General features: G+C 52.1%; 1 protein-coding gene across 1 annotated transcript in view; it reads left to right on the forward strand.

The window, feature by feature from the left end:
* huwe1 (HECT, UBA and WWE domain containing E3 ubiquitin protein ligase 1) overlaps nt 1–18,250 on the forward strand; it is a 316,149-nt gene that overhangs the window by 83,797 nt on the left and 214,102 nt on the right. Inside the window, exons 6-15 of the mRNA XM_070869027.1 lie at nt 1,687–1,749; nt 3,556–3,633; nt 5,655–5,705; nt 6,773–6,841; nt 8,234–8,333; nt 9,258–9,358; nt 10,876–11,026; nt 15,999–16,126; nt 16,752–16,892; nt 17,892–17,997. Of these exons, the coding sequence (XP_070725128.1) occupies nt 1,687–1,749; nt 3,556–3,633; nt 5,655–5,705; nt 6,773–6,841; nt 8,234–8,333; nt 9,258–9,358; nt 10,876–11,026; nt 15,999–16,126; nt 16,752–16,892; nt 17,892–17,997 (988 nt within the window). The remainder of the gene's footprint in view (nt 1–1,686; nt 1,750–3,555; nt 3,634–5,654; nt 5,706–6,772; nt 6,842–8,233; nt 8,334–9,257; nt 9,359–10,875; nt 11,027–15,998; nt 16,127–16,751; nt 16,893–17,891; nt 17,998–18,250) is intronic.

Below are 18,250 nucleotides of genomic sequence, written 5' to 3' on the forward strand. Positions count from 1 at the left end.
AACCTTGTGTCCGTTGCATTTGTACGGAAGCGTATTTCAGCGAAAACATCTCCCAAGTACCATATGGGCAAGCACATCAGATGTCCTGATGAGCTGCATCCCAGGGTGATCAATAGCAACACCTGCTGTAGGGACAGAGGAGATGGGGACAGGTAAAAGAAAGAAAAAGACTTGCATTTATATAGCGCCTTTCATGACTATCTGCCGTCTCAACGCTTTACAGCCAATGAAATACTTTTGGCGTGTAGCCACTGTTGCAATATGAATACACAGTTGTGGTATGACTACTACATGTAGATGCTGGTGCACATCAGAATAGCCCAGCGTAAATCGAGAGAGAGAGAGACCCGGGCTGACCGTTCCAGTGCAGCAGTGGGGGAAGTGGTGCGTTGTCGCACATGTCCCTCGGTACTTGGGCCTCTGGCACACACCACCTCCAGGCCCGAACCTGCGTGCAGTCTTTCTCTGCGACGGAGTCCGCAACTCCATCCCATTGCATCCACCTTTGACCCCTAGCCTCCGATAAGAACATAAGAAATAGGAGCGGGAGTAGGCCATACGGCCCCTCGAGCCTGCTCTGTCATTTAATACGACCATGGCTGATCCGATCATGGACTCGGCTCCACTTCCCTGCCCGCCCCCTTATCCCCTTATCGGTTAAGAAACTGTCTATCTCTGTCTTAAATATATTCAATGACCCAGCCTCCACAGCTCTCTGAGGCAGCGAATTCCACAGATTTACAACCCTCCGAGAGAAGAAATTCCTCCTCATCTCAGTTTTAAATGGGCGACCCCTTATTCTAAGATCATGCCCCCTAGTTCTAGTCTCCCCCATCAGTGGAAACATCCTCTCTGCATCCACCTTGTCGAGCCCCCTCATTATCTTATACGTTTCGATAAGATCATCTCTCATTCTTCTGAATTCCCATGAATAGAGGCTCAACCTTTCCTCATAAGTCAACCTCCTCATCCCCGGAATCAACCGAGTGAACCTTCTCTGAACTGTCTCCAAAGCAAGTATATCCTTTCATAAATATGTCTTCACCTAACAAAAACTTGGCGATCTCCGTCTTGAAAGCTGCAATTGAGCCCCAATAGCCACCACCTTTTGGAGGAGATTTCCAGATGTCCACGATCCTTTGCACGGAGATAATTTCACTCCTGGGCACACTGGCTCTAATTCTGTGCCGTTTGTTCGAGGAAATAGTTCCTCTCACACTCATACTCACACTCACATTCACACTCACTCACACTCTCACACTCACACTCACACACACTCACACACTCACACACTCACTCACACACTCACTCTCACACTCACACTCACACTCACACTCACACTCACACTCACACTCACACTCACACTCACACTCTCACTCACACTCACACTCACACTCACACTCACACTCACACTCACACTCACACTCACACTCACACTCACACTCACACTCACACACACACTCACACTCACACTCACACTCACACACACTCCTATCGAGTCCCTATTTTTATCCTTTTAAACCCCTAGATTAGATCACCCCTCAATCAGTGCGGAATTTCCCACCGGTCTGAGCAGTGCAGCCACTCGCCGCATTCACGTGGCTGAGCCATCGAGGAGCCCGGGTTTACTTCAGCTCTGTACTTTGTTTTTCTTTATTTTAAAATTGCAATCTTTAATCTCGACAGAGTTGGGGCGGAAAGGAAAATGGATTCGGCCTCGCGGAGTGCTGTCGTGACTTGCAGATGTCGGTAAGTGACGTTTGCGAGAAATAGCGATTCAAATCTGGGGGGCCCCCCCCGACGGCGCCCATACCCAGGCCCTGACCCGATCTCGCAGCGAGCACCAATTCAGCAACGGGCGCTAACTGAAATGCACGGGAGTAAGCAGCACACCGATGCCCCCCGCGCACCTCACCACAGGCACCTCCTTGTCCGCAGCTCCGTAATCGCACCACTTCGAGCTATTCTGGCCAATTTTTTTTGTTACTCAAGGGAGGTGGGGATCACACTCTGCGTCTGCTCTTCCACCCCCTTGCCCACCCCCCCCAGGAGGCTGGGGCCTTGGAGTTGGTAGAAGCCTGGCTTCAGGCTGCCCAATCTCAATGGTTGAACCAGCCAGTGGTTGCAGACGGCCGTTGGCGGAGGTTGCGATGGTGCCGTGTGTCAGTCTTCGCCATTTGCAGCCGCTTGCTCGATGCTACGCTGAAGCCTGCAAGGAGGTTCCTTTGTGTTTTATGTTCCACTCCATTAGAAAATGCAACTGTGCCCCTCCTGCGATCAAAACCTCATTTCCTTTGTTGGGCAATGCACTCTGCACCGGATGTAAACATGAAGACTCTCGGTCGCTGGTCCGAGGTCAGTGAGCATCTCGGCAAAAATAAAACCTCCCCTCTACTGTCGTGGCTCCTCAATTCGAGGTCGGAGCTGGTCGCATATGAAACCAAGTGTTTAATGTCCCAGCAGAGCAAGAATGAAAGCGCTGGTCCTCTCTTCCCACCTACCCGCCCTCCTGTCGTATGATCATGTTGCGTCAGCATGCGAGAGTCGCAGTGGCGATGAGTGAGTGATCCGAGCCCACCCGTGGGGCGATGACGGCAGCAGAAGAACGGGCTGGGCTCGGTTGGCTTTGAACGGTTAGCCATCGGGAAGATCTCGAGCGTCCCGAGACCTTGCCTGAACTCTCAGGTTTGGCAGCGTAACGGGTGACTCCAACCCTTGTGATCTTTTCCAGGCTAGGTTGCTCTTCTCTACCCTCTGCCCCTCCCCCTCCCCCCCCCCCCCCCCCCCCCCCCCGCCCACTGCCCCAGCAGCCTCTGCATGTAGTGCCGAATGAGCTGCTGCATCACTTTCCAGGGCTGCAGGATGTGTCCGCACTCGATACCGGTTTCGATTTTTGTGAAGTTTGTAATTGTTCCCCACACAGTACGGTTAACGAACAGCGTCTTCAGCAAAACGACGACAGCACGGAGCCCTGGAAGCGAGCGGGTCGGTGCATCAGAGCACTGCCCCCGTGCGATTGTACTGAGCTTTTTTTTTTTTGTACCATGTTTGCTTTTTCTTTTATTACCAACTTGAAGGTGGACCGAGGCCCTGTGAAACTGCACTGTTGTGGGGTTGGTGGGCGGAGGGGAAGGCTGCGGAAATCCGAACGTGTGAACGTTTACCGTCTGGCCTGAAATCGCTCGCTCGCTCGCTCCCTCCCTCCCCCCCCCTCTCCCGCCGCCATTAGCAGAGGAGTTGTGCACTAGTGTCCGACGTCCAATTGCAGACTTTTTCCAGCCCCGTCAGGTTTGAGTTTGACGCCCAAGAGCTGGGATTTCCTGCAGCTCTGGTTCAGTGTCAGCTGGGGGGGGGGTGGGGGGTTCATCCACTTTCTCCCATCAGTCCTCGCTAGGAGTGGGCTAACCTTGGTCTTGTAGGCTCCAAAGCTTCGTAATTAAACATTAATCCATTATCAAATGTTTAGAGTACAAAGTAGCTCATGCAAAAGTGAGTAAAAACCATAAACTGAAAATTGGGTATTAAATTCCCTTTTTTTTGTCCTTTTTCATATAGAAATACCCACCTAGTGCAACAACACTACACTTTGAGTTCTATGCAGAGCCAAGTGCCGAAGTAAAGTTGGACAAAAAGGTGAGGTTTCTTTTTTTTCCTCCCCCAAAATACTTAGAGCAGACGTTAGTTTAAAGGACAAGCAAGGACTTGCATTTCTGTAGCGCCTTTCACGTCCTCCGGACGTTCCAAAGCGCTTCACGGCCAATGAAGGACTTTTTGAAGTGTAGTCGCTGTTTGTAATGTAGGAAACGCAGCAGCCAATTGGTACACAGCAAGCTCCCACAGACAGCCACGAGCGATCAGTTAACTTGCCTTGATGTTGGTTAAGGGATAAGTACTGGCAGGGGATACCGGGGAGAAAACCCCCCCCCCTGCTCTTCCTCCACTAGTGGTCGTGATGGGATCTTTTACTTCTACCCGAGAGGGCAGGCGAGGCATCTGCCCAATGTCTCATCCGAAAGACTGCCGCCCAGGCAGTGCGGCGCTCCCTCAGTACCCACCCCTCTGGCAGCGCAGTGCGGCATTCCCCCCAGCATTGCCCCTCCGACAGTGCGGCGTTCCTCCAGCACCGCATCTCCCCCCAGCACCGCACTGGAGTGTCAGCCTATATTTTTCTTTGTGCTCCAGACTTGGAGTGGGACTTGAACCCACGACCTGCTGACTCAGACGAGAGTGAGACCCACTGGGCCACGGCTGACTTGGTGCAGTTAAACACTAACCTCTGGGTGTTGACGGTAAACGGACCCACTGCACGCGAAGGGACAGGCTGGGTTATGCACGGCAGTATCTCCCATCAGCCATGTAGCATATTGGGTGCTGACAGATTAAAGTGCTCCTGGCCCTGGAGAGCAGCGTTTCCTCCAATGTACTGCGAGCAACATTTCGGCAAATCACTCTGACTTGAACGAACCGGGGAATACCCGGGAGGGGAGGGGAGGAACACAACGGGCAGTCTGTAAAATGGCTGGTGACTGGCTGTTGGTTGTCAAGGGGACAAGTAGCCACCAAATTCTTTTTTTTAATTAAAAGGAATGGGTTCCAATTGCACTTTCAATCTCGAGTAACAGAGCATCTTGTGCGAAGAGATTGAGTCCTTGGTGCAGTGTTTCCGACACCGTGCCGTATGCAAGTCGTGTGTCTATGCACTCTGCTGCCGCTGTGTTGCTTTCTCCCTGGCTTTTATCCTCATACTGGCTGTCCTGCACACCCCCCCACTGGTGCCCTGCGAGTGGAATGCAAGGAGGTTGTGTCTCGGGCTGATGTCTGGCAGTCATTTTTGAGGGACAGGATTTGGGGGTGGCAGAACTGATAAGCCTCCACCAGGGAACGCATTGCTTGCATGGTGTGAAACACTCCCAAAAAAAAAAAAAAAAAAAACTGGGTTTGGACAGGAGCCAAGTGTGACTCTGCAATAAGAATTAGGAGTCGGCCGCTCGAGCCTGCTCTGCCATTCAATAAGATCGCGGCTAATCTTCGGCCTCAACTCCCCTTTCCCGCCCGATCCCTCGAGTCCAAAAATCTATCGCTCTCAACCTTAAATATACTCAACGACCAAGCCTCCACAGCCCTCTGGGGCAGAGAATCCCAAAGATTCACCACCCTCTTGAGTGAAGAAATTCCTCCTCATCTCAGTCCTAAATGGCCGACCCCTTTTCCTGAGACTGTGAGACCCCCTGGTTCTAGACTCCCCAGCCCGGGGGGGGGGGGGGAAACACCCTCCCTGCATCTACCCTTTCAAGCCCTCTTAAGAATTTTGTACGTTTCAATGAGATCGCCTCTCGTCTAAACTCAAGAATAAAGGCCCAATCCACTCGAGAGGGACAGCCCTCTCAATCTTTGCGATGGTTAGAAACCGTACTAAAATGAAAACTGTTGCTGTGGATAAACGGTTTATTGATTTGCTTTGCGTTGACGGGTTGTAAACTGATGGGTGTGCAGGGAGAACCAAACCCAGAGTTCAACCGTTCACTTGGCATTTGTGTGACATTTGCAGCTCCCTATCTGTGGCGAGGGGCTGTCGCATTCTGCAATACACCGCAGCTCTGCGTTGCATTACTCTTGACTCGTATTGACCCGTCTCTTAACCTTTTCTGTTGCAGGCCACAGCAAACAACACACTACATTACATTCACATAGAGCAGTTAGATAAGGTGAGTGCTTCTAACTTCGACTCTTCAGTGCAGCGGTCAGGGGATTGGGGGGGTGGGGGGGGTGTTCTGTAAATTGATAAGCAAATGCTGTGTCTGGTCTGTCGGCAAGAAGGCATCTCTGGTGTAGACCCTCGAGCAGGTAGACGAGACTCTGCACAAGGCCGAGCAAAGCTGAAGTCACCGGTCGTGCTCAAAGCAGGAGCTGACCGTTTTGCTGCTCCTCCTATTCTCCTCCCACCCCCTTAGTGGAGTGGCATTGGAGCTCAACTGCACCGACCAGAACAGCACCTTGGCTGAGGCGAGCTAATTCATCAACAGACCAGGGTTTGAACCTGGAGCCTTTCTGGTCTGTGGCTCAGTACCCAGTACCACACCGGGTGGTGCGGCTACACATTTGTGTGGAGGAGGAAGCAGGGGGGCGATGGGGAAATCCTGCTGTTTATTTCTGGGGGGAAAATGTGAGATTGGCCAAGGTGCAGAAAGGCCCCTTTCCAGTTGTTGCCTGTAACCAGACAATGAGGCTCCCCGAGTTACTCGGGCAGTCACCGGAGACGTGTCTGGGTTCTGCTCAACCCCCTTGCTCCGTGACTCTGGCCGACTGTGGGGACCTTGCTTTGAGCAGTATCTCTGGCGAGCATCGCTACCCCACCCCCCCCCCCCCCCCCCCCCAGTGCAGGTCCTGTGGACTCTGGTCTGCCCCTCAGCACTAGTTCTGCGTTACCACGTTGCGCGCTGTTCCCTGTCTTTGGCTCTCTGCCCTTGGAGCCGTGTGGGGTGAGCTGCTGTGCTCTGCCCTTCCCTTGGGGCCGGGTCTGGGGAGCTCTGCTCTGCCCTTTGAGGGCTGTGGGGGGGGGAGGGGGGCTCTGCTGTCTCTGACCTAGGCTCTTCCCTTGCCTGATGTGCGTAGGCTCAGGGCTGGGCTGACACTTGGTAGCAGGGTCTATCCTACCTGTTGTGCTTGACCCAGCCTGCGGGCTTTGAAGGGTGTGGCTTGTGAGGACTGAGGGCTCGAGACTTTGTTCCATAAACACGGCTTGCTCATCACTTGGCTTCCTTTCTCTCCCCAGATATCTGAAAGTCCTTCTGAAATTATGGAGTCTTTAACCAAAATGTACAGTATTCCAAAGGATAAGCAGGTGAGAGCTGTGTAGACTTTGCGTTAAGCCCTGCCCGATTAAATGTCGCCCGTCATCTAGTAAATCTGTTAGTTGGTGCTGGTGGGCGGGCATATCCCGAGAGTACTTATTGGTGATTCCAGGCATTCCACCGTCGATGCTTCCCGTGCGTGGGCCGGATTGATCTTAAAATGGGCTGTCTCGGGGATGGCGTTTGTGGTACAGCTTGGGCAGCTACCCTTTCAGCTCCGGGACACCTCTGTGTCCAGTCCACACGGAGATGAAAGCTGCTGGCTGCAGAGAGCTACATTTTGCAACGCTCCTTGTCCTCCCATAACTAATGGCAAGTCTGGCCCTTTGTAGGACGAGGATGGATGACTGGGAAGAAGTGGGGAAGGGGTACTTGATTGGGGCGCCCATTTAAAACGGAAATGAGGAGGAATTTCTTCTGAGGGTCGTGAATCTTTTGAATCGTCTAAGCCAGAGAGCTGTGGAGGCTAGGTCATTGAATATATTCAAGGCTGAGGTAGACAGATTCTTGAACTACAGTGGAGCCAAGGGTTATGGGGACCGGAACAGGCGGGGGAGTGGAGCTAAGTGCTGCGGTACAGAGGGACCTGGGGGCCCTTATGCATGAAACACAAAAGGTTAGTATGCAGGTACAGCAAGTGATCAGGAAGACCAATGCAAAGTTGGCCTTTATTGCAAAGGGGGATGGAGTATAAAAGCAGGGAAGGTCCTGCTCCAGTTATACAGGGTATTGGTGAGGCCACACCTGGAGTACTGCGTACAGTTTTGGTCTCCGTATTTACGAAAGGATATACTTGCTTTGGAGGCAGTTCAGAGAAGGTTCACTCGTTTGATTCCTGAGATGAAGGCGTTGTCTTATGAGGAAAGGTTGAGCAGGTTAGGCCTGTACTCATTGGAGTTTGGGAGAATGAGAGGTGATCTTATTGAAAGTTAGAAGATTCTGAGAGGGCTGGACAGGGTAGATGCAGCGGATGTTTCCCCCTCGTGGGGGAATCTAGAACTGGGGGCATAGTCTCAGAATAAGAGGACGCCCATTTAAAATTCAGATGAGGAGGAATTTCCTGAGGGTTGTAAATCTGTGGAATTCTCTGCCCCAGAGAGCTGGGTCACTGAATATATTTAAGGTGGAGATAGACAGATCTTTGAGCGATAAGGGAGTGAAGGGTTATGGGGAGCGGGTGGGGAAGTGGAGCTGAGTCCATGATCGTATTAAATGGCGGAGCAGGCTCGAGGGGCCGAATGGCTGACTCCTGCTCCCGTTTCTTATGTTGATGCACCCAACTTGTTGCCACCCCAAGATTCTTTCTTCAATGCGGCAGTGAGATAATGTTTGAAGTCTGTCTGTGGTTAAGTGATCCAAGCTTGCTTTTTTTTGTTTGACAGATGCTACTGTTTACACACATACGGCTAGCGCACGGCTTCTCAAATCATAAGAAGAGACTCCAAGCAGTACAGGCTAGGCTACACGCTATCTCGATATTAGGTAAGTGCTCGTAAACGTTTTGTCTGAATAGGAAGTGATTGAGGAACCTGAATCCATGTGGCAATGCGGGTCTTGGTTGGCTATTTAAAAAAAAAATCTTCGACACTTTATATTTTAAAATGGAAGGCTCCCGTTTATATTCAGTCGTCAACCGTGGCTCGCTTGGGCAACTCTCTCACCTCTGAGTCAGAAGATTGTGGGTTCAAGTCCCACTCGAGACTCGAGCACAAAATCCAGGCTGACACCCCAGTGCAGCGCTGAGGGAGCGCCGCGCTGTCGGAGGGGCGGTGCTGAGGGAGCGCCGCGCTGTCGGAGGGGCGGTGCTGAGGGAGCGCCGCACTGTCGGAGGGGCGGTGCTGAGGGAGCGCCGCGCTGTCGGAGGGGCGGTGCTGAGGGAGCGCCGCGCTGTCGGAGGGGCGGTGCTGAGGGAGCGCCGCGCTGTCGGAGGGGCGGTGCTGAGGGAGCGCCGCGCTGTCGGAGGGGCGGTGCTGTGGGAGCGCCGCGCTGTCGGAGGGGCGGTACTGAGGGAGCGTCGCACTGTCGGAGGGGCGGTACTGAGGGAGCGTCGCACTGTCGGAGGGGCGGTGCTGTGGGAGCGCCGCGCTGTCGGAGGGGCGGTACTGAGGGAGCGCCGCGCCACGCTATAGATTTCTAAGTGCCCCCTGCTGCTGTCCTTGTACATGATCCTTGATGGTACTCAGCCAGGTGGGTTAGAGGGGCCCCCAGCTTGAAGTCCTGATCTGTGCCAAGTTGTCTGATCTTGGCCAGGTCAGCAGTAACTGGCACCCTGATTGGTCTCTGTGCCTCTGCGTTAGGGAGGAGGGGGAGCAAAGCGGTAATGGGGGAGGGACGGTGGGGTAATCCACCAGGGCTCCTGCATCTGATGACTATCCGGTGACTCCTTGTGTCGTCTTCTTTCTCCAGTTTACTCTAACGCGCTCCAAGAGTCTGCCAATAGTATATTATACAATGGTTTGATAGAGGAGCTGGTGGATGTTCTACAGATTCCAGACAAACAGCTAATGGTGAGTACGTTGTGAATGGGGAATTTGTCCACGTGTGTCTGTGAAGATATTTTGTACGGAGCACTGGGGGGGGGGGGGGGGGAAACTGAAAAGGAATGCAGAGGGGGGGCATGGGGAATTATAGTGCGCTAATTGGTAACCGAGGACAGGGGAAGGCTGGCCGAAAGATGTCGGCAGCGGTTACTGCTGCAGCTCTGGGGTGCTGAGAGTCGCTTAGTCTCAGCCAGCCGGGCAGTGGAGGTGTCATCATTGGCTTCAGCACCTCTTGACCTGCGGGGGGAGCAGAGAGGTGGTTGTGTGATCAGGCAGGCTAACTGTTCCAGATCCCTTCGGGCGGAAGGTTGACCTGTGTGGCTGAGAGAGCGAGGGCAGGAATCTGCCCGGAGAAGCCGTGCCCTGTCCTGGCCTGAATGTTTGTTTACAGGTGCAGCCTGCTGACTGACCATCATGCCTGGAGAATGGCCGTTTGTGTAAAGTAGCTGTGCCTACAGCCATATCGACTGCAGGAGGAGCATAGACACGTGTCTGCAGTTGAAACGTTATCCTCCCTTTTTTGGAGTTTCTGAATCCAGCCTGGATTGATGGGATGCCAGTTTTCTGTTGGCGGGGCTCATGGTGTTAAGTGCAGCGACTGTGGCAGTCTAAAGCCACTTCCTATAGCGCGCACGCGTACCCGAGCACAGGGTTCGTTGTCGCCGAGAGAAGTGATGGGTAGGGCTGGAACGGGAGATGATAGATGCTCGAGCATTGTTGGGGCAGTGCGGAAGGAGCTGTACTCTGCATCCTGCGAAAGATGGCAGCCCTTAAACAGCGACAGAAGGCTCATTAACTCGAACCAACAATCGCCGATAAGGGGTAAAGGGGAGCGGGCAGGGAAGTGGACCGGAGTCCATGATCGGATCATAGAAACATAGAAAATAGGTGCAGGAGTAGGCCATTCGGCCCTTTGAGCCTGCACCGCCATTCAATATGATCATGGCTGATCATGCAACTTCAGTACCTCATTCCTGCTTTCTCTCCCTGATCCCTTTAGCTGTAAGGGCCACATCTAACTCCCTTTTGAATATATCTAATGAACTGGCCTCAACAACTTTGTGGTAGAGAATTCCACAGGTTCACAATTCTCTGGGTGAAGAAGTTTCTCCTCATCTTGGTCCTAAATGGCTACCCCCTTATCCTTAGACTGTGACCCCTGGTTCTGGACTTCCCCAACATTGGGAACATTCTTCCTGCATCTAACCTGTCCAGTCTCGTCAGAATTTTATGTTTCTATGAGATCCCCCCTCATCCTTCTAAACTCCAGTGAATATAAGCCTCTAGTCGATCTAGTCTTTCATGACAGTCCTGCCAGAAGGCAGAATTCCCCGCCGGCCCACCTCAATAAAGGAATCTGAAACCTCCAGAGTCTGGGGATAGCAATGCACCTGTAATGTGAGTTGCCTCCCTTGCCATTTCCCCAGTTTAAATGAGAATCATTCCCTCCCCTTCACCTGTTTTTTTTTTTTTTCTTTCGATAGGATATTAAAGCCGCTTCTTTACGGACATTGACGTCAATAGTTCATTTGGAACGGACGCCTAAACTGAGCAGCATTATCGACTGCACGGGAACAGCGTCATACCACGGCTTCCTGCCCGTGCTGGTGCGAAACTGTATACAGGCCATGATCGGTAAGTCTTTCAAAATTTCCCGTCTGTTTTCTACTTTGGGTGCGTTAAAAACTGAACTTTGCGCGAGAGTTTCTGCATGAGGTCATTTGTTTTTTAGTCACTTATGGGATTTGAGCGTTGTTGGCAAGGCCGGCATTTATTGCCCGTCCCTAATCGCCCCTTTTGAGAAGGTGGTGGTGAGCCTCCTTCTTGAACCGCTGCAGTCCGTGTGGTGAAGGTGCTCCCACAGTGCTGTTGGGGAGGGAGTTCCAGGATTGTGACCCAGCGACGGTGGAGGAACGGCCGATATATTTTCAAGTAGGGATTGTTGTTATGCTCATAACTGGTGAGACTGAGTACTGTGTGCAGTGCACAAGTGTGACCTTAGCTCCTAAAGGTTCCAGAGTGCAGGTACCTCGTGGGTGTCCTGCTTATATACCGTGCTCCCAAGGGATGCTGGGATCCCTTGGGACTCCCAACAGGTGGGCCCTCTGTTGGTCAGGTGTGATGCAGGTTACAAGAGGTTAAATACATAAGTTATGTCTTTAGATGCTCTGATAATGACTCCACGAGGCAATGTGTTGTACTTGAACTGTCGTGACCTTAGTCCTTTATTGATAACTCCACTGTGAGGATCACACCTGTTGGCCTGCCTTTTGTACTAGGCCAGGCACATCTGTACAGGTAACCCTACGAGTCTCCCACTGCAGTGCCCTCTGGTGGCACACCTTGTAATGGTACAAGCAGTAACCATGTCGGATGCATGACGCAGATGGTGCGTGTGATTTTGGAGGAGAGCTTGGAGGTGGTGGTGTTCCCAGGCGCCTGCTGCCCTTGTCCTACTAGGCGGTGGGCGTTGGAGATTGCGGGTTTTGGGAGGTGCTGCCGAACATGCCCTGGCAGCTTTGGAGAGCGGAGAGAAAGCCAGACCTTCGATTTTTGGTCAGTGGGCTGCCCGGCGAGTGCAGGAACCCATCTCCATGTTTGAGTCCCCAAGCCCCGTGTAAACCATGCAAATTAGAGTTTGGATCACGCTCCCCTGGGACTCGATGCCCCAATGGGTAAGGGGAACTTGGCTGGGGAAGCCAAGTGTGGAAAGCCCAAGTACAGAGAACTTGGCACAGGTTAGCACGAGCCAAGACTGTGCATCCTTTTGTGTGTGCGTGGGGGTTATTTCTGCTGCAGTTTAAGCAACTGAAACTGCGCAGCTTTCCCTGCTGCCAGTCCCACCGCCCTGTCCACCGAAATATTGGCTGCCAAGTTGCCTGGAGCTCCGGGAGGAGACGGCGGCAGGCAGCAGTTAAGTTGAGAACAATCATCTCTGCAGCGGTGCAGGAGCCTTTTAATGCGTGAGATGGGAGGAAGGTTGTCGGTCCTTTTCTGTACGGGTCCAGTTATTGTGTCGCTGTTGATGTGAGGTGCAAGGGCGCATGTGTGGGGAGTGCGATTACAGATCAGAGATTGTTAGTCTAACTGTCTGCACCTTCTGCTCAGGATGTGTATTTGGTGCACTGCGTCAACTTGTTTTTCCGCACAGCAAGGTCCCACAAACGAGTGAATCGATGGCCAGGTTGTCTGTGCCCTGCGATCTATTGCATCCACTCGGAGCAGGCAGTGCTCGTGCTCCGTCTCAGTTGAAAGGCCACACACTCTCAGCGCAGCACTGAAGCCTGCGATTGACGGGAGAATGTGCCCATTTTACAGCAGTTTGACCGTCTGACTTTACAGGAACAGGCCCGTCTGAGCAGAATGCAACCTTCCAAGGCAGCCCCAGTACACAATAGGAAAGGGGTTGTTGGCATGCATAGACCTCTTGTTATATAATGCACTGAATATTATGCGTGGAACCAACACCAGCAAAAAAAGCCATCGTTTGGCTATACAATTATTTTCTTTCTGGGATCTTGCAGTGTGATAATTGGCTGCTGCATTCGCTGTCCTATTTTGAGGACTTGCTTTGTTGACATCCCTGTACAAAAACAGCCTCTCTTCCAACATAGCATGAGCCCATGTCACGGGACATAGCCTAATATAGTTTGATAAAGGCTGTTCTTACTTGCTATATCTCTTCTGCAATTTTAATTAATTCCCCCAAAGGCCGTTGTCATGTGTGACATGTTGGCCAATGTTTCTACGCAACATTTGGATTTGAATCGTAGGTCACATATCCGCCCACCACGGCCTTGCTCCTTCCTTTCTCTGTAACCTCCCAGATCTCTGCGCGCCTCCAATTCTGGCCCCTTGCGCATACCCTGATTTCCATCGTTCCACCATTGGCAGCCGTGCCTTCAGCCGCCTGGGCCCCAAGCTCTGGAATTCCCTCCCGTTATGTCAGCTGTAGCTCAATGGGTAGCACCCTTGTCTCTGAGTCAGAAGGTTGTGGGTTCAAGTCCCCTCCAGGTACTTGAGCACAAAAATCTAAGCCGACACACCCCGTGCAGTGTCGGAGGGGGCGGGTCAGAGGGGCGGCCCGGGGGGGGGGGGCGCGCTGTTGGAGGGGCGGTACTGAGGGAGTGCCGCACTGTCGGAGGGGCGGTCCTGAGGGAGCGCCGCACTGTCGGAGGGGCGGTCCTGAGGGAGCGCCGCACTGTCGGAGGGGCGGTCCTGAGGGAGCGCCGCACTGTCGGAGGGGCGGTCCTGAGGGAGCGCCGCACTGTCGGAGGGGCGGTCCTGAGGGAGCGCCGCACTGTCGGAGGGGCGGTCCTGAGGGAGCGCCGCACTGTCGGAGGGGCGGTCCTGAGGGAGCGCCGCACTGTCGGAGGGGCGGTCCTGAGGGAGCGCCGCACTGTCGGAGGGGCGGTCCTGAGGGAGCGCCGCGCTGTCGGAGGGGCGGTACTGAGGGAGCGCCGTGCTGTCGGAGGGGCGGTACTGAGGGAGCGCCGCACTGTCGGAGGGGCGGTACTGAGGGAGCGCCGCACTGTCGGAGGGGCGGTACTGAGGGAGCGCCGCATTGTCGGAGGGGCGGTACTGAGGGAGCGCCGCACTGTCGGAGGGGTGGTACTGAGGGACTGTCGGAGGGGCGGTACTGAGGGACTGTCGGAGGGGCGGTACTGAGGGAGCGCCGCACTGTCGGAGGGGCGGTCCTTCGGATGAGACATTAAACTGAAGTCCCGACTGCCCTCTCAAGTGGGCGTAAAAGATCCCTGGCGCACTTTCGAATAAAAGGAGTTCTCCCCAGTGTCCTGGGGCCAATATTTATCCCTCAATCAACATTACTAAAACACATGATCTAATCACTATCACATTGCTGTTTGTGGGAGCTTACTGTGTGCATTTTGGCTGCCATGTTTCCCACATTGCAACAGTGACTACTCTCCAAAAGAATTGGCTGTAAAGCGCTTTGAGACGTTCTGTGTCTCTACCAATGTTGCCCCTTTAACAGGTTGCGTGGTGCATTCATAAGAACATAAGAAATAGGAGCAGGAGTCGGCCATACAGCCCCTCGAGCCTGCTCCGCCATTAATACGATCATGGCTGATTTTATCATGGTATCGGTATCAGCTCCACCTCCCCGCCCGCTCCCCATGAACCCTTATTCCCCAATCGATTAAGAAACCGTCTATTTCTGTCTTAAATTTATTCAATGTCCCAGCTTCCACAGCTCTCTGAGGCAGCGAATTCCACAGATTTACAACCCTCAGAAGAAATTCCTCCTCATCTCAGTTTTAAATGGGCGACCCCTTATTCTAAGATCATGCCCCCTAGTTCTAGTCTCCCCCATCAGTGGAAACATCCTCTCTGCATCCACCTTGTCAAGCCCCCCTCATAATCTTATACGTTTCGATAAGATCACCTCTCATTCTTCTGAATTCCAATGAGTAGAGGCCCAATCTGCTCAACCTTTCCTCATAAGTCAAGCCTGGAATCAACCGAGTGAACCTTCTCTGAACTGCCTCCAAAGCAAGTATATCCTTTCGTAAATATGGAAACCAAAACTGCACGCATTGTTCCAGGTGTGGCCTCACCAATACCCTGTATAATTGTAGCAAGACTTCCCTGCTCTTATACTCCATCCCCTTTGCAATAAAGGCCAAGATTTCATTGGCCTTCCTGATCACTTGCTGTACCTGCATACTATCCTTTTGTGTTTCATGCACAAATACCTCCAGGTCCCGCTGTACTGCGGCACTTTGCAATCTTTCTCCATTTAAATAATAACTTACACTTTGATTTTTTTTCTGCCAAAGTGCGTGACCTCACACTTTCCAACATTATACTCCATCTGCCAAATTTTTGCCCACACACTTAACCTGTCTGTGTCCTTTTGCAGATTTTTTGTGTCCTCCTCACACATTGCTTTTCCTCCCATCTTTGTATCATCAGCAAACTTGGCCACGTTACACTCAGTCCCTTCTTCCAAGTCGTTAATATAGATTGTAAATAGTTGGGGTCCCAGCACTGATCCCTGCGGCACCCCACTGGTTACTGATTGCCAACCCGAGAATGACCCATTTATCCCAATCCGCTATCCATGCTAATATATTACCCCCAACACAAATGGGAAATATGGGTCCCGGGATGTGCGTGGCTCTCGACCTCTCCCTTTAAAACCTATCTCTGACCAAGCTTTTGGTTATCTGCCCTATATCCTCGTGCGGCTGGGTGTCCAGTTTAGCTTGATGATCGCGTTCCTGTGAATTGCCTTGGGATGTTTTACTGCGTCGGAGGCACTGTGCAAGATGCAGGGCGGTGTTTATTGCGATACGGGTTAAGTCGAGGCACAGCATTTCTGTAAAGCTACTGTTTATGTTGGAGCTGAGATATTCCATTGGTACTTGCAAGGTTTAGCGCCCATTTGGGAGGAGGTTTGTAATTATATTTTTTTTCCCCCCTCCCGTGTTGTAAATGGAGAAATTTCACGGCAATTAGATATTCATCTGATTTGGAAATCGCTGCTCCCCACTGAGCAATTAGCCGCAAGGTTTCGGCTAAAAGCTTGTTTAATGCTGATTATGCCTCCTTTTTGTAAAACCAAATGTAATTCTGTTGTCAGATCCCACAATGGAGCCATATCCTCATCAGTTTGCAACAGCACTATTCTCGTTTCTCTACCACCTGGCCAGTTACGATGCTGGGGGCGAGGCCTTGGTCTCCTGTGGAATGATGGAAGCGTTACTCAAGGTAAGCGTCTTTTAATTTTGTCGGAGACGGGTTGAGGGTATTCTGAGGTGCACTTCCCTGCCATACTGGAGAGGAGGAGAGGGGCCTGTGGTACAGGCTTAGCAAGAAAGTTGTGCTAAACCTTTTTATGAAACACTGGTTTGTTCTCCGCTGGGGTATTGTCCAATTCTGGGCACCTCATTTCAGGAAGGATGTGAAGGCCTTGGAGAGGGTTCAGAGGAGATTGACCAGAATGGTCCCGGGGATGAGGGCCTTCAGTGATGTGGAAAGACTGGAGAAGAAACATAGAAATTTACAGCGCAGGAGGAGGGAGACGGGGAGAATGTGTTTACGCAGCGAGTTGTTGTGATCGGGAACGTGCTGCCTGAAAGCTCGGTGGGAACAGATTCAATAGTAACTTTCAAACCGGGAATTGGATAAATACTGGAAGGGGAAACGTGCCGGGCTGTGGGGAAAGAGCAGGGGGGAGTGTGGGACTGATTGGGTCGCTCTGTCACCAGGCCGGCACAGCACGGGGCTCGATGGGCCCAATGGGTTCTGATTCTATAACGCATCCCAGTGACGCCTGCGAGAAGATGATGTCTACAGCATAAGTTTTTCTCTCTCTCTCTCTCTCTCCCTGCAGGTGATCAAGTATCTCGGCGATGAACAAGATCAGATCACCTTCGTGACCAGGGCTGTCAGAGTGGTCGACCTCATCACCAACCTGGACATGGCTGCCTTCCAGTCTCACAGTGGGCTGGCCGTATTCATCAACCGGCTAGAGGTACGTGGGCGTTTGAGCTTTCAGCTCGCTGAATGCTGACGTGCAGGCTGACCCAGAGGTGTTGGGAGCTTTACGTTGTATTCCTTATTGTTTTGCTCGACTAAGGGCATCGAGGGATGTGGAGCCGAGGCTGGTGGATGGAATTCAGGTGCAGATCAGTCAAGATCTCGTTGAATGGCGTCCCCTTGTTCCGAAATGCTTAAAAAGGAAAATTTGCAGGGCTGTGGGGAATGGAATTTATTGGTTAACTCTTTGAGAGCAGGCACGATGGGCCGAGTGGCGGCATCCTGTGCTATAAGATTCTATGTATGCTGAGTTAGTTTCTTGTCTCTTCCAATGCCCCCCCCCCAATCATTTCTCCTGAAGGCACCGACATGCAGGAGTACTTAAAGCCTACCTCTTTTGGTCACCAGTCCAAATACCTCCTCGGTGTCCAGTTAACTTTTAATGACGTCTCTTGGAAACTATATAAAAGCAAATTGTTTCTATTGGTAGTGTTGCACTGGCTTGGCTGCCATCTACGCCCCAATCCAATCAGCTGTTCTCCTGTGAATCTACATGGTGAGCGGCAGCAGGTCATTTGGGTATGAGGATGTAGCAAAACAGGACCCAGTCTGGTTTTTGCCAGATATCTACAAACTGGCGTGTTCCATCAGGAGTTAATGTAAAGCGAGCAGGAACTTGGGCTGATTTCTATTCCTCCCTCTACACTGTCCCATCAAACACTCCCAGGGCAGGTACAGCACGGGGTTAGATAGAGTAAAGCTCCCTCTACACTGTCCCATCAAACACTCCCAGGGCAGGTACAGTATGAGCTAGATACAGAGTAAAGCTCCCTCTACACTGTCCCATCAAACACTCCCAGGGCAGGTACAGCACGGGGTCAGATACAGAGTAAAGCTCCCTGTGCTTTGCCCCAACAATGGTCTTCGCCGTCAATCTTGGAGAATCTGATACCTGGCAACTTGACTAACCTTTATTCTCCATTTTTGTTTTTAGCACGAAGTTGATATTTGCAGGAAGGAGTGTCCGTTTGTCATCAAGCCAAAGATTCAACGATCGAGCGCGGCTCAGGAGGGAGAGGAGATGGAGACGGATTCTGAAGGTAACTAGTCTTTCTATTACCCAGCGACTGCACTGTGAAGAGCTTGAGGTGGTCTGAGGTCATGAATGATGCCATATAAATATATGTCCTTTTTGTCGTACTCTGAGATTCTTGCAGATCAGTTCCAGCAGCCCAGTAACATATCCCGTCCATTGGTTGAAATGCTGTGTTGTGACCTGGAAAATGGCCAGGTTTTTTTCCGATGGTCTGCCCTGAGTTTGCGTTAATGCTGCTTCTGCTTATCAGCGATAAT

Source organism: Pristiophorus japonicus, chromosome 32 (assembly GCF_044704955.1).
Source record: "Pristiophorus japonicus isolate sPriJap1 chromosome 32, sPriJap1.hap1, whole genome shotgun sequence".
NCBI lineage: Eukaryota > Metazoa > Chordata > Chondrichthyes > Pristiophoridae > Pristiophorus > Pristiophorus japonicus.